The 16633-nt window shown below is 42.9% G+C and overlaps 1 protein-coding gene across 5 annotated transcripts in view; it reads right to left on the bottom strand.

The window, feature by feature from the left end:
* The window catches only part of Cd47 (CD47 molecule), a 54814-nt gene that overhangs the window by 13171 nt on the left and 25010 nt on the right, over nt 1-16633 (bottom strand). For all 5 annotated transcript variants that reach the window (XM_038345013.2, XM_038345015.2, XM_038345018.2 and 2 more), the window contains 4 exons: nt 13128-13217; nt 3241-3348; nt 2033-2125; nt 965-1057 (listed from right to left, as the gene is read on the bottom strand). In XM_038345013.2, the coding sequence (XP_038200941.1) occupies nt 965-1057; nt 2033-2125; nt 3241-3348; nt 13128-13217 (384 nt within the window). The remainder of the gene's footprint in view (nt 1-964; nt 1058-2032; nt 2126-3240; nt 3349-13127; nt 13218-16633) is intronic.

Raw genomic sequence — 16633 nt, 5'->3', positions numbered from 1 at the left:
TGTGTATGTGTGTGTGTGTGTGTATTTGTGTGTGGCTCACAATTCCAAATGCTGAAAAATGGGCCAAGACGCAAAATCACCGCTCCCTGATGGTGTTACCAAACAGAGTTTGTCGGTTTGCTACAAAAATTAGCTGTACCTTAATCACACAATGCAAAAATTACAGCCCTTGGTATTTAGCCAACTAGAGCTGAAATTTTCTATCCACACAAACACATGCTCATTGATGTTTACAGTAGCTCTATGCGTCTGTCACAAAAAGAGGAAAAGAACCAGGATGGCCCCTCAGTAGGTGAATGCAAAATACTAAACACATTATGGCAACAGTATTTTTTTCAGCACTAATGAGCTATCAAGCTATTCAAAAAAGACATGGATGAAACTTAAGACATAGTTAAAAAAGGAAGGAAACCTGCACGAGAAGGCACAATGTAAGCGCTGTGCTGGGTGTGGACACGACCTGTGCTTTTCGCACAGTATAAATCTAGCTCCAAGGCATTTTGGAAAATGTGAAACTGTGTGGAAAGTTTAAAGGTCAGGGATGACAGGGGTTAGGGAGAGGGACAGATGAACAAGCAGAACACGGGGATTATTCCATGTGATACCACAATGGGCATACGTGGCGCCACGCATCCGTCCCAGCCACAGAATGTCCTGTGCAGCACCAGTAACCAACCATGATGCAAGCTGTTAATTTGGGTTGGCAAGGATGCCATGTTGGTTCACCCACTGTATGGGTGTGAGGTGCTGAGGGAAGCTGTGGGTGGACGGGAATAGGAAAGGGTGGGGTATATGCTAAGTCTCTGTACTTTCCACTAGGCTTTTCTATGAATCCATGGTTGTTATAAGGAAAGGCCATACAGTTTCAAGAAGGCGAAGAAGATGAAGATGACAAAAGGGAAGAGGAAGTAAGAGTTTTAACCTGACCGAAACGAAAGCAGACGCACAAAAGAATACGACTCACCCATGATGCAGAGACACAGTCCAACCAGAGCAAGGACGTAGCCCAGCACCTGAGTGATCAATATGGCAATGGTGAAAGAGGCCATTCCAAACGCTGAGGGAGGAAAAGGACACAATAGGAACGTGTCGAGAACACAGAAGAAGCAATTACTCCTACTGGCATTTGACACACTCAAAGATGGACTGCCGTTCCTCATCGGATGTCACGTTTTCCAGCTAACCTTTCCACAGGAGTGCCAGCTCCAGAATCACACATTCTGCAGGCTTATATTGTCGGTCATCTGAGAGGGACTGGCAGTTTTTACCAAATTCTCAAAACAATGTTGTTGTTACATTTATAAACTGTAGAGTCTGAATGATTTGTTATGCATGGCTTATCTACATGCACACAACTGTTCTGGGAATAACCTGCCTCTCTCTCTCTCTCTCTCTCTCTCTCTCTCTTTCTCTCTGTCTCTGTCTCTCTGTCTCTCTCTCTCTTTCTGTGTGTGTGTGTGTATGTGTGTGTAAGATCTGTGCTTTCCTAACTAACCTTTAAATATAGCCTAAGGACCTAAGACTCAGTGCTCTTAACAATAACAAAAATATAACCTAAATGTACAAAACTGTACTGATTATAGTTGGAACAGCCATACCTTTCAGGGTCACCAACAATAAGAAACTGTGTTTCTAAAATCTGTGACTTATAGTCCCATCTGATAGAACCTGTCTTCTTATTGCAAAGGGTTAGTAAAAGAGGAAAAAGAATGATTCAAATATTGACTTATAGCTACAAAAAACCTAAAATTAGAATATGCAAATAACCATTAAAAATTATACAGAGCACTTTAAAATTACAACAATTCCATCAAATATGCAAGAAAATTTCTTTTCACAAAATAATTGTTGAGAAGACCTAGCAACCTGAAAATCAGTCTGTACAGGAAATATCACTAAGCATACAATGGACAATCTAATAAAACAATTTCTATTGAACTTTTAAAACCACACAAGAATATTTTCACCAAAGTATTGGGCTTTTTTTTTTAAGGGAAATGGCAAAAATCAGACTGTAAGAATAAACACTCACCTGTCATAAATACATTGTACTGAAGCGGTATTAATATTCCTATAGAGATGACAATGAGGCCAAGTCCAGAAGCACTTTTTACAGGGTTTTCTCCTGTTATAAATAAATACATTTAAAATATTTTTTATATACTTCTCTGTGAAGTTATATACTTATTCTACTAAATGTTTTAATCTTAATGCTCCCTTATACACTGCCAAAGGCTTAAAGATGTTTTCTCCAAGTTCGCACAAAATAAGTAATTCTTATTTTAACACTGAAGGCCAAGCTAAAGGACTTGTATCTAAACATGGTAAGTCCTTTATTTGGTTCTAACTCTTTAGCTGCCGTAAATCTTCCAGATGATGAACTTAACCTCTCCGTCCACCCTCCATTCATTCTCAGTATTCAGCCTGTTCCCAAGCCAAATCACCTGCTCCTTCACATCGTCTTCTGAGTTCATCAGCTCCTCAGGCCCTCACCAGCCTGGATGCAAACCGGCTGCCAAATCTGTGTTCCAAAGATCTGCCTGTGCCTCAGTTTCCCTAACTAACATGTAGTGGTGTTCTGCGGTCTGCCGTGGTGAATTCCAGCCTTTGCTTTTCTTCCCATCTGCCCCCTGTCACTATTTCCCATTCATATTTCCACCTCTCAGTGACAATGCCCACTTCAGAAAGAGACGTGTATTTCCACATCTCAGCCAGTGAAGTCTACCTCCATAGTGGATTTAATGGGTGCCCCAGTTAAATATTCCACCATCCTGGTCCTAGAAACTATGAGTACTTTCCCATGTGGCAGAATAAATACTGAATGGTGAAAGATATGCTACTAAGTGATGGATGTAGAAGGAAGACCTTACCGGAACTGAGTGAGCACCTGAATACCTACTTCCTGATGAGTGTCAGGGCAGAGAGGAGAAGGGAAAGGGACCTCACACAGACACAGTGGACACAGGGCAGGAGGAGGCAGTGAGGGGGCTGCTCTACTAGCTGGGCAGTTCCTAGCACTGCCTGTGAACAGGAAAGCTAGAAGAGGTATGGCAAGGCTTCTTCCCCAGGGGGAACTACAGCCCTTGAAAGAGACTTCAAGTCCTCCAGAGAATTTCTATGGCTTGAGACCACATCATTTGCCACGATCGGTCACAAGAGCCCTGTAAACCAGTACACGACCCCTGGGGATGCCTCTCCCATCTGTCCCACAGCCCTGATCCCAGTACCCACGCAGCCTACCTGGTATGAGAAGAATGGCTCCAACAATGACGATGACAGTGAGCACCATCCCGGCGACGAGCAGCAGAATGATTCTCTTATTCGTTCGAGTGGATTTATATTTAAGCGCTTGAAAGAAAAACAAAGAATTGCATAACTCAGTCACAAGTGATGCCATTTTGGTAATATTGGAGTGAGGGAAGCTGCCAACTCCGCACATGTGAGTAGCCTCGGAAGCATAACTCTTCATCAAGGCACCTCCTGCCCCATGCGTTTCTGTAAGCCATGGCCATGTAAATGTGCATTCTGAAGGTGTAGGTGACATTTTATTCCCTGCGCTTGATACAATAAAACTACATATAACAGGCTTTCTAAATTGGAGCATCATTAAGTTTTTTTTCACATTTTCCCTTAGCACTGGATCTGTGCAAAGAAAATTGCAGAATCCCTGCACCCCACATACTGGATGCTCGTAAGGGTTCCCCACTTCCCTAGCTATCATTAAAAGTGTTTTCAGACATTTTCAGTGTCCCCAGAGGAGCAAAATCATCTCAAATAACACAGCAGAGGACACACAAGGCTGATAAAGACATAACTACTTAAAGAGCAACACTGAAAGAAATGAATACACATTTTTAAAACTTAGTAGGACATCTAGAAGTCGGGGTCATTTAACTTGAAGATGGAGATAAAAGAACATTAAGCAAATCACATCCTTGCAAAAAAAACCCTATGGAATTAAATGCCTAAAACTTTCAATGCCTAAGATACTGAAATAGAAAACAATGCCAGGGTTCAAGAGGACTGATGGCAGACATCACCGGTCCTGATGCAGGTTCATCCTCAGGTACCACTACCCTCCTTGAGACCACAGGTTGTGATAGAGCATCACACCATTTTGTTTTGATCTCCTTTGGCCTTTTTGTTTGGTTAATGTTGAAATTATTTTCACACACACATACACACATATATATGTATATATATATATGTATATATATGTATATATATATATATATATATATATATATATAGAGAGAGAGAGAGAGAGAGAGAGAGAGATCATTCAAGGCCACCTGAGATCAGGCTGAGGAAAAGAAAGCCCCAAGAGGTGAGACTGGCACACTGCTGGTGCCACCTACACACTGGTGTCCTGCTTGCTGGCATCCTGAGGTTTGTGCTGGTTTGAATGAGAAATGCCTCCCATAAGCGCATACATTTGAACACTTAGTGGTGCTGTTTTGGGGAGGTAATGGAACTTTTAGGGCATGAAGCCTTGTTGGAGGAAACAGGTCATTAAAAGCAGGCTTTGGGCGTTTATCTCCCTATTTCCAGTTCTCTCTCTCTCTGCTTTGTGTTGGACGCTGAAGATAGGATCTCTCTGCTTCATGGCTGCCATGTATTTCTGCCATTGCGGATTTTCCCTTTAGAACCATAAGCCAAGATAAACATCTCTTTAAATTGCTCTTGGTCATGATATTTTATCATGGCAACAGAAAAGTAGCTAATACAGTGGGGAATTATTTTTAAATGTTGTATTTGCTTTTAATTTTCTTCTACTGAGACGATGAACAGATTAAACATCATGAAATTGGAAAAGTACTTAATGACCATAATAAAAATTTATCATGAAGTCACCTGAAGACTTTTATTGCTCTAATGTTCTAGCTTATTTTTTGCTGTGATAAAACACTCTTTCCAAAAACACGGCTTAGGAGAGGGAAGGGCTTATTTTTACCTTACTGATCGCAGCCTTTCATTGGGGAACCTCAGGGCAGGAACTCAAGCAGGAACCACAGAGGAACACTGCTTGCCGGCTCACACTTAGCTAGATTTCTTCCAAAGCCCAGCAAAACCTATCTGTACAGGGAATAGTGCTGCCCGCAGTGGGCTGGGCCCTCCCAAATGAATTATCAATTAAGACAATTCACCACAGGCCAATCTGATCTGGGCAACCCAAGAAGTGTCCCTTCTCAGATGTCTCTAGGCTGTGTGTCCAGCTGACAGTTAAAGCTAACGAGGACAACCTCCTACCCCTTCTTTTGATGACAACATCAGTTCTAGTCACTTCGGGAGAAGACAGCAGTCTAAACAATGACGAAAAAAAAAAAGTACTCACAAAGCTGAGTACCTGACACTCCTAGGACTCAGAGTGTATCGTGTGGCAAGATCTCAGGCTTTGCTTTGGTTGGTTACCTTTATCCAGCCCTAGAGCTCACATAATGACTGTTCAGTCCCACCCTGGCCTCCTCAGAAGGAGGAGTTTTTACAGCTTCCCTACTTTCAAATCTCGACTATTAGCTAGGAAGAAACCGAGTGTTTGGGTCACAAAAGACAAAGACCTATTTCAGAAAGGTAGAAACACATATTTCTCTAGGCATATGGTTCATTTTCCAATTAATCCCATATATACTGCTCTCTAAATAGAGCATGAAAAGTCTGCAAAAGGCTTTTCAAATGTACCACACAATCAGTCAAGCATTCATTAGAGACTCTTCCAGGTTTAATAAAAATAGAGAGAGAGGGAGTCACTAAAAGTAAAAATAAGAGTTTGAACAACTCATAAACTCCATCCTGTTCACGCTGAGCAGGCAGAGCTGCCGAAAGGGAAATAAAGTCAACAATAGCAACAAAAATAAAACACCACAAAATATTACATCAAAAGGTCTTGTAAGTAATCTACATGTTGGAGGTGGCCTCAGTTCTTGGTGACTGGTTCAGCCTATTTTCCAGGCTACCTATTTTGTTCTTAAACAGCTACTGTAGCAAATAGATTAATAGGTCTTAAGTAATCCCAGGCAATGGAAGAACATCTGTGTGTTCCTGAGCAGACATTCAGAGGGAATCTCTTCTGGCTCACATTCTTCGCTCACAATGGCTGCATTCAGCCAGGCCCCACAGCAGGGAGAGAAGGTATCTGGTTGGCCCAGTTATCAGTGTTCTCAGCGACAATGAGATTCCACAGAACTCAACAATTTCAAGGGTTTTTTGCTGGTGATTTCTTCTTGTTCCTTAATAAATGAGCTTACCTTTATTTACCCAATTTATCAAGTCATTAAACACAACAAAGACAACATGGATGCAAGTAATTTCCAGAACACTTGGGATGAAAATAAATAATTTTAGGATTTCCTTCCTTCCTTCCTTCCTTCCTCCCTTCCTTCCTTCCTTCCTTCCTTTCTTTTTTGAGACAGGGTCTCACTATGTAGCCCTGGCTGTCCTGGAATTCTCTACGTAGACCAAGCTGGCCTTATATTTGCTAAGATCCTCCTGTCTCTGCCTCCTGAGTACTAAGATTAAAGGCCTGCACCACTACACCCAGGTTAATTTAATATATTCTTAACAACAGGCTTTTATCAAACTTTGTAGTATAATTTTATAGCTTAGCAAAATAATCCACATGATTTTAATAACATGCACGCTTTAAAAGACTCCCCTCGGGGCTGGAGAGATGGCTCAGTGGTTAAGAGCACTGGCTGCTCTTCCAGAGGTCCTGAGTTCAATTCCCAGCAACCACATGGTGGTTCACAACCATCTGTAATGAGATCTGGTGCCCTCTTCTGGCATGCGGGCATACATGGAGGCAGAATGTTGTATATGTAATAAATAAATAAAATCTTTAAAAAAATAATAAAAAATAAAAAAGACTAAATACTGAAACTAATACTTACAATATATAAGAAATAAAACACTTACATTCTTTTGAGTCTCACAATATAGGCCTGGATGGTGTGGAACTCACTTTGCAGACTGGTCTGGGATTAGTGTGTGCTACCATGCCCCACCCAGAATTTACAGTTTTACCAAAAAGTTTCTAACTTTACTGCTACTGGATAGAGGAAAACCAAGCGTCGGGGGAAACCATACGGCAGGATTTTGTTTTGTGATACAGTCTCACTACATAGCCTACCATGGCCTTGAATCTGCATCCCTCCTGCCCCTGCCTCTCAAGTGCTGGCATTGCAGGAGCGCACCACAGTGTCTGGTACAATGTGACAGTATTAAGCACATTAGGTATTCTTCTAATTCAAATATCTATTGTATAATTTCACATCATGTGTAATATAAAACTATTGACTCTATCAGGTTATCAAGTATTAGGTGGGCTTATTCACAATTTTTTTTACCATGTCTGTACTCTCAACATACCCTTTTAAGAGTCCAAGGAATAAATAGCGGATAACTTTATTTGACAAGAATTGAGTGATTCCAACCCAACAAACCCATGAAGGCAGGGGTCTAGCCTAGTCTTAGTTTCCTGTGTACTAAACCTTCCAGTGAGCAGAGGCTCTGCATGCTCTTCCAGAGACCTGAATAGGAGCTAATGTTATGAACAGACACAGTATTTCTGGTCTCTGCCACTGACACAGAGCTCATAGTAAGATGGCATCTGAGTTGTGGCTGATGAAACCTCATAAAATAATCAGGCCAATTTGGTCTGAAACATAAAATCTATCATGTTAAACGTTTATGATCCTCTAAAAATGAGATACAGAATACCCACAAAAGCCCACACAGACTGTATGCTACCTAGAAAAACCCAACGCTTGCTCAGACGTGACATTCAGACAGTCCCTAGCCACAAGACTATGGTGAAGAGACAGAAGGTAGACTATCGAGACAGAATTGATATCAGATTAAGAGTAAATGATAAAGGGAGATAAAACCATCAATTCAATTTTTATAGTGTTTTTATTCTGATAACTCTGTCAAAGTAATTTAGAATCCTTTGGCGTCTGTTGGGCTCTAAACCAATATTATTTTCAACATAATCTGATAAAGTACATATGATAACTTTTAAAAATCAAAGAAAAATTTGATTTTTAAAACACACACAGATGAAGGCCTTGTGGAAATGGGGCTGGAGAAAAATCAACTGCCAAGTATAAAATGTTTACTGGCTATGAGTGTGGAAGATAACTGTAACAGAGTCCATGTCCGAGCCACCCTCTTTGAGGAAATAAGTTGACCAGGATGAATACCACCAAAGAGCACACTCCCTGTCCATAGGGCACAACAGAGGGGAATGCCCAGCAGACATCTACTGATGACAATGGAAGGCTCCAGAATTCCAGAGTATATTCAAGAGCAGTGACATCTGGAGTTTGAGACCAGAAAGGAACTGGTGCCTCCATCCCCGTAAAACGCTGTGCCACAGCTAGGCCTGATTACTCTTCCAGTAAAGCCAGTGAACAACAAGACAGGGGAATCAGAGGAGCACTACACGAAAAGGCGCAAGTGCAACACTACTGAATACAATTACACTTAGCATTTATAATTAGGGCCACTGACCAGGTCACAGGCTGACTTTCTGCAATAATATTTATCAGAATGATATTTTGTTTTCTTGCTTGAATAGAACATAGTGCTTGTCCTCATTTCTTCAGAATTATTTTTCCGATTCACTGAGAAAAATCCCTGTACCATCACTTCGTTTCCATGTGCTTCCCAGGCCTTGTTGCTTTCTCAGTGAGACCCTAAGGTTCTTGTGAATGACAACAGTTTTCTTTGAATTTCTCAACAACAACCTTCATAGCAACACTTGCCCAAATACCACTAAGTAATAACCAAAATATCCATGAGGGAATCTTAAATGGGGATGAGAAAGAAAAGAAAATGAAGATGTTTAGAATACTCAGAAATAAATTCCAGAAGCCCTCACTTTACACAGCTCTGACATGCATGGATTCCATGGTTTACCTATATAACTCAAGTCCTCCAAACACAGGTGGAAGTTTCATTACCCAAAATGCAACATGTGAGTAGTAACCAAATATGCTTCCTGCTCTATCTATAATCAAAAAAAAATCACAGTATTTTATATTGTGGAGGTTGTTGCTGACAGTCACCGCATGCTGCTTCTTCAGTTCATGCCCAGACAGCCAAGTGTGTAGTTCGAGCTCCCTGTCTCCCAGTGATAAACCCACAGTCCACTCTATAACACATTACCAAAAACGGAAACTGGTCAAGAGATGTGGAGGAGCCAGGAAGTGACAAGTGTGAATGCTGGCTGTGAAATCCAGATCACAGCGGAGTTCCAGAGGAGCTACTGTGGCAATGGTGACACTAACACAATGGGGCCGCTCAAGAGACAGCCCAGCAGCTCTGGGAAGGTGAACTCTAGGACATGAATGAAAAAGTAAGGGCCATGTAACAGTGAGAATGTCCCTGAGGATGGAACTCTGGTAAGCAAACAAATAAAACAAGAATGACAACAAAAACATCAAGTAAAAAAATACACCACAGAACTCGGAGATGTTTCACTGAAAGTACAAAGATGAAATGTTGCAGGCTGACATGAACTAAGAAGGGAGCCTGACGATTTGCTTGCTCTATTCCCGTTACAGGGCAACACCAAAAGCGTCACTCAAACCTTACTATGACACTTTAAATACCGACTTTTTAATAGTCTGATTCGCCATGCAGCAATTACCAACTTTACTATTATTTCCATGTTCCAAAAACTAGGAAAGTTTTTATATTTTCGAAGACTTTTTGCCTAAGACAGGTTCTTGCCACGTAGCTCTGTTTTGCCTGTACTTGCTCTGCAGTGCTAGGATCACAGGACTGCGCCGCCAACACAGCTTGTTTTGACAACATATTTTGAAGGCCACTGCATGACAGTAATTTTCCTTCCTATTATCAAGACTGTTTTGCAGAGCTCAGCTTCCATGGTCAGGTTCATGGTCACGCAGCTGAGTGCAAAGCAAAAGATCAGCTGTCTAGGACAAGGGTTAAAGGAAAGGAAAACAAAGAACAGATATGTCTGTACAAAGAACCCCGGATAACAGCCAGATCTTTATAGACAGCTGGGCCTCTAGCCTGGCAGAACCACAGTACCGTGTGCAGCACCTGAGGGCACCCACCAGTCAGCTAAATGTATGAAGGAACTTTTGTTACCTTCGTGCACATGAAGAACCCTGAAAATCAGCTAGGAGCCTGTGAATAACAGGACTGACTGGGTTGGGATTTGCCTTGCGGTTTCTACTACTGTGCCCAAAAACAACTTGTGAAGGCAAGGGCTTATTGCAGCTTAGAAGTCTCAGGTCCCGCCCTGTCTTCAGAGACTTGGGTTTCTTCTCACAGCAGAACAGATTTGCATACAGTGCCAGAGAGACCACTGGGAGACATGTCCTGTGGTCGAGTACGGACCAGGGTGGAAAGTTAAGAAGAACCAGAAAACCAGAACAGAAATCTCTTGGGTCTGTGTTACCATTAATGCATGACCTCACAGGTGGGACAGCAGGTGAGAACCAAGGAGCCTTTTACAGGGTGGAAGGGACTGACTGATTGTTTGACTCAGGTGAAGGACAAGACAGACAACTGTACCATATTGATTGCACTGAGCGGCATGTGGTGGCCTCAGAGCCAGCAGGCATGGACACTCACTTCCACACCTCAAACCTTTAGCTCAGCGCTCCACAGTCACCAGGCATCCCGCCAGCAGGTTTGGGCAAGGAGTGGGGGAATCAACACGATTCTGCTCTAGCACTAACAGTTGCACAGGTCAAAGTGGTACACTAGATACGCATCCATCCTTCCGGCATATTAACTCAAAACAGGCAAACAATCTTAGTGGCTAACAACACTATCCAAAGCCAGAATTACCCAGAAACCACTGCGTGACTGTGGACAAACTGCCTGTCTCTTATCTTCAAAACAGGAACAACAACGGTCAGGGCACTGACAGAGGCCCTGTGGGAAATGAATGGTGGAGAGCACTTGGCACAGTGAGTGGTCGCTCCTCAGAGCAAGAGCTCCACAAATATTCAGCCGCTACTATAACAACTCAACTCTAAATGTGAGGCCCGTCTGTGTGAGTCAAACACAGAGGTTTGTCTTCTGCATGCCCACTGCCCACTCTTACGCCCCCCCCCAGGCTCCCCCTTTAAGATGAACCAAAATCAAATATTTCCCTTAAATATAGATTCATACATATACTCTTTGAAATGCAACTGGCACAATAAAAACATGTCCAATAAAAACAATGTCTGAGCTCACTAATACGACACTGATAATTGTTTTTCTTTCACATATCAAAATAGCAAAGGTTTCTAGAACTGTACTATAACACTGTCGGGACCCTGAGATGAACAGGGACATTCTAGTCAGTGGGAGCAGTAATTGAGGGGGTGGATCTGGAACACGCGGTGGTGGAGTTTATCTGTAGGCTTAAAATATCACTGCCACCCAAAAGCTCATATACTTCCACCCGGTTCACAGTATCTCCTAATTCCCATTAAGACGAAGTTGAATAGGACATGAACCAGCCGTAACAGGGGAACACAGCCATGGCAACACTCTGAAGACATCAGGACACGGGGATGCACAAATACATAAGATGAATGAGCACATTTACAGTTTCCTTTTATAGAAGGAAAACAGGAACAAAAACCCAGAGAAAGACAGAAAGGGAAGCTGGAAGGTTACTAGAATCAAACACAAACAAAAAACGAAATAATCCTTCCTTCTAGATATAGAGCCAACAGATGACTTATTTTCTCCCTAGCTTCTTTATTAATGCCTTCCATAGTCAGGAAAAAAATCATTTGTTTTCTTCTGTACAAATCTGGGTGATCATAAAGAGAATCATTTCTGATCCATTCCGCTGAAAATGGTGTTGCTAATGATGACATCACAACCAGGAAACTTCTGTCAACCCAAATTCAACAGCACCGCTGTGAAAACAGTGTCTGATCTTTAAAAGGCTGTTTCCTGCCTGAGTCACGTGACTCGGTCCTGCCTGCCTGACTCTGCCAATGTAGCTAAAAGCTTTCCTTAATGCCAGTGATTATGGGGCAGGGCCTGAGGCCGCATCAGTTCCTTCCTTACAATAAGAGGCTTTCTGGAAGTCTAAGATAACTTCCAACAGCACCTCACTGTGTTGGAGGAAAGGGCTTGGGTGTCTCCCTGTTCTCCTCTTTTCCATTTACACACAACGCAGGAACGTTGTCAGGTCACATCTGTTTTCACGCCTTGCTGAGGACACACACAGCCTCGCCCTTCCTGGGAAAGAACTTCATGAAGAACCCAGCAGGCGTCCTCTGGAGTGCATCACTAGCCTGCGCCTCTCTAAAGGCTGCACAGTAAAATTAATGAGCAGAGTTTTCTCCTCACCCGAAGAGGTGTTTCCTGGTCTTCCGTGGCTACATCAGGAGGCTCAGAGGGTGAGAGGATCTTATGTCTTAAACAAGTCTGAAAGTTTAGTCTGTCACCTCAGAACTTCACAAACGTAGTCGATCTCTCTTACTGCAGTGGTATGGAAATACTGAGGAGAGATTGGCACATTCCTAGTGGAATGGCTATAGTATGTGGATACTAGTGAGTGTAGATTAGCAGTTTACCCTGTGATAATAATCCTATACTGAGGCAAATCAGGACAGCATCAGGTTTGGCCTTCAGAGGTTTGGTTCCATGGCTGTAAAAGCAAGATCACAGAGGATAACCCCCATCAGGGGCTGCAGAGCTGTACAACGCACACAAACAGGCCTTTGTCTACAGAAGACAAGCTTACACCGGAGAAATGGGGCAGAGCATCCCAGGGCCCCAGAGCAGAGCAATCTGTCTTCACACTTAAGTAGCCTACGACCATCTCTTTACCAAATAAAACATTTGCAAAGAACCATGTCACGGGACGTAAAGTGTTATAACTAACATTTCTAATCTTCCCTCCCACAGAGGTCTCAAAACTCCACTCACAGCCAAACACCTTAAACTTAAATACGAGCTGTAGCAAAATATGGGGGACAGTATATGCTTTAACAAAACTGTGCATAAACTGGTTATTCTTATACATACTAACACGTTTCCCAATGCGGGCTAGTCAGATAGACTATTCCACAGGCAATGCCCTAGAAATAACCATCGTATCAGTAAAGCATACATGAAAAAAAATCCATTTGAATACTTACTTAAAATACCGAACTTTCCCCAGAACAGGAGTATAGCCAAAATTGGGAAAATAACAATGAGGATCTTTTCATTTGGAGAAAACCATGACGCTGTGGAGAAAGAAAACAAAAACCATAATTAGTGTTTACCACACTCAGTGCTAATGCTCTCAAATACATCCTTGTTACTCTAGTAGAAGACAGAAACAATTAAACCTGTGGGCCATCGTTTACACACACGCACACTCACGCACATGCACGCACACGCGTACACACACAGAGGAAAAGCACAGTTCATACGTGCAACTGTGTGGCGTCAAGGCTAACGTCTGCTGCCTTCCTCAACAGTTTTCCATCTTCTCTGAGTCAGGGTCTCTCCCAGACCAGGGGATCACTGATTAGACTGGGTGGTGGACATTGAGCTCCAGGGGCAGAGCCGGCTCCCTGTCTCCGGTGCTGTGCTCTGGCCTGGTGTGTGGGTGCTGGGGATCACGTGTGGCGCAAGGCCTTTACCCACTGATCTAGTCACCCGGTCCCATAGAACACAATATGTTACTTAGGAAACCCCAAGCTCTGGACTTAGACGCACCTCACTGCACTCCCCTGTCCTGCGCTCTGCGGAAGGTCAGGGGACAGTGGAGAACAGGCTCTGGCCACACTACCACGTGGGAAAATCAACTCTGACTCAAATCTATGTGATAGCAGACAGTGGCTGAACACCTCGGTGTTTGAATGAACCACGCTTTATTTGTTGGATAATTTCTACTACTAATGAAAGTTAAATATGTAAAGGGCTTTAGGCTCAGTAACTATGAACTGCAGTTATCGTATGTTTGCTTGTTGAATATCTGTATGTGCATAGTGCCAAAATCACCATTGAGGAACAGTAAATGTTCTTGTAAAGCCTGACTGGAGGACCAGGTGAAGGAGCTCGGGGGACTACTAGGCCCTTCTGCTGACTAAGAAAAACACAGGTGTCCCTGGCCTTCTCTCAAACTGACTCTCGAAGAGAAGACTTAACTCACAAACCACAGACTTCAAAAGGACACTTGTATACAAACAGGAGGGATCTGAGGTTATGAAGGAAGCTGTTCAGGTGCATACTAAGACTCTAAATAAGACCCAATGACTGCCATCAATAATCTCATACACTGGAATTGTATGTATGATATCTGCATGTTTTTCTCATAGCAAAGCCAAGTACACACACTGGAAAAATTTCAAAGTTGCCTGCACAGGGATGCATGCTAGTCAAAGGGCCCCTTTGCTCCTGGCTTCTGTCCCAAGCAAGCACTGACACTCTTCTGAGGTCAACCCATGTAGGCCTTCTGCCCTTGGGGTCAATGTGGGAGTTCATGGGCTTTCATTCAAAGTGACAGTTATGTGCTTCTTGCATTAAACTTACAAACTAAATACTGGTAAAATGCTTATATTAATCTCCATAACGTAACAAAATTGTAAATTCTATCTTGGAGATATCAGTGTTTCAGAATCTAATGTTCTACCGAATTCACAGTAGCTTCAACATATTTGCTGTTGAAGATAACTCATGTTTCAAATCAGCAAGTGAAAATAACCCAATTTTCTTAAAAACATAATTAATTAATTAATCAATTACCTGTGCACGTGTATGTGTGTGTGAAATAACATATTTCAGAATTGGATTCTCTCCTTCTACCATGTGTCCCAGGGATTGGGTTCATGTAGTCGGCTCTGGCAGTGTCTTTTCCTGCTGAGTCATCTCCATACCCCACACTAAATTAAAATGTCTGTCAGTCCTACAGGATGGAGTACAGGATTACAGGGAAGCTGACTTGTCAGAAGGTCACAGCCTCAATGATGCATAAGAGAGACCATGTGACCGACAGGCTCTACCCCAGGTTCAGTTTCACCCATGACATTTGAAGTCGAAATGGAGAACTGACCAAAGGAAGAGTAAGGATCTAACAGCATCAGCAATGGCTGAGTGAACCCAGCCACAGACAAGAAGTTGGGAGAACAGTGACAGCCCTCCCAGCAAGGGAGAAGTCCCAGCACAAGAAGTCCCAGCACAAGAAGTCCCAGCTGGACTGAAGGATGACCTGAACTGTGACCTCAGCAGATCCCTGGGAAGCAAGGTGTCTCTGTGCACCAAGCAGTTAGGTAGCAAGCTGGAATGGCCACAAGCGAGCTGCCTGGCACAAGAGGAATCGGGAATGAGCTGCTGTGACAGTCAATGACTACTCAAGGACTAGAAGATTCTATGAAGAAATAATGAGAAATGAAAGAGGACAGTTCAAAGACAGAAAGCAATACACAGCAAAAAATAGAACGGTCTAAGAGTCTCAGTCGGAACAAGTAAGAATCTCCTGGGGGTTGATACAAACCTCACACACTTTGCCCTCATTACCACACCAAAATATTAGCATGTTCCCTGGTGGTGAGGATGAAGGGTGGTGTCGGGGAAGATGCCTACTGCTCTCTGTTTAAAATGACCATCGCTGGATATCTCTTGGAGTCTAGCTCCTGTCGCTGACACGAAGGTGTCATCTTTCTCTAATCTCTGATGCTTGGGAAATGCTGAGTCACTGAATTGGACATTTAATAATCAATGGAGCTGACTCAATTGAGCCAGGTATGGTGGTAGTACACTTCAATAGGTTGAAGTAGGAGAATCATGAGTTCAAGGCCAGCCTGAACTATATTTGCTAGAGCCTGTCAAAAAAATGCTAGGGGAAAACCTCCAATGTTGTATATAAACCCACTTAGATGTCCATTAAGCTACTGATTTACAGGAGTGTCAGGTGCCATTAACTCCTCCTCCCCAAGGGGAGTGAAAGACTAGGCACTTCTCTAAGATCCATTTCAGCTCTGACTTTCTATGGCATTAAGGAAATTAATTAAGCATAAAATGATCTAAGAACAGTATCTCAGTGTTGGGAAAGACACTCCAAGGGCATTTGCTTTGATTCCGCCCAAGCCCTGACTGACAACTCGCCCCTCACGCTAGCAAGCTCCCATTCCTCATCAGGAAGATGACACCCAGGAAAATGAACTTATTACTAAAAAGACAGAAATGATACTGAGGAAGGTGTGGTAAGTGTTTAACCCTTGCTTCCAATCTAACTGTTACTGACACCCAGGGTACCACTTCTGCGAAAAGGACCTGGCTAAAGGGGTGAAGGGACCACTCCTTCAAATACATTTGTAGCATACATACACAAATACTTTAAGTGAAATTTCCCTTCTGGCCTGATAATGCTCTCCACAAAGGCCATAGACTATGTATCAAAACCACCAACACCAGGCATAAGGATCCCCCTTTTGAGTTGTTGGTAAAAGTTGTTTAAGAGACTCCCCGAAACATGTTACTGCTGTTGTATGTGGTTACCTCCCAGAGATGGAAGGTGAGACCCTATTGCTGAAGACATTATAAACTTCAGACACAGGGCCTAGAGGGCCTGAGCTGGATCTGGCCTCAAAGCCTCCTCCGTAAGGATAACTATCATGGTACTAGAAGGTACCATGCGAGCTTCCAAAGGAGGGAA

This window comes from Arvicola amphibius, chromosome 10 (assembly GCF_903992535.2).
Source record: "Arvicola amphibius chromosome 10, mArvAmp1.2, whole genome shotgun sequence".
NCBI lineage: Eukaryota > Metazoa > Chordata > Mammalia > Rodentia > Cricetidae > Arvicola > Arvicola amphibius.
Note: the sequence above shows the minus strand (reverse complement) of the source record. Positions and strands in the feature narration are given on the sequence as shown.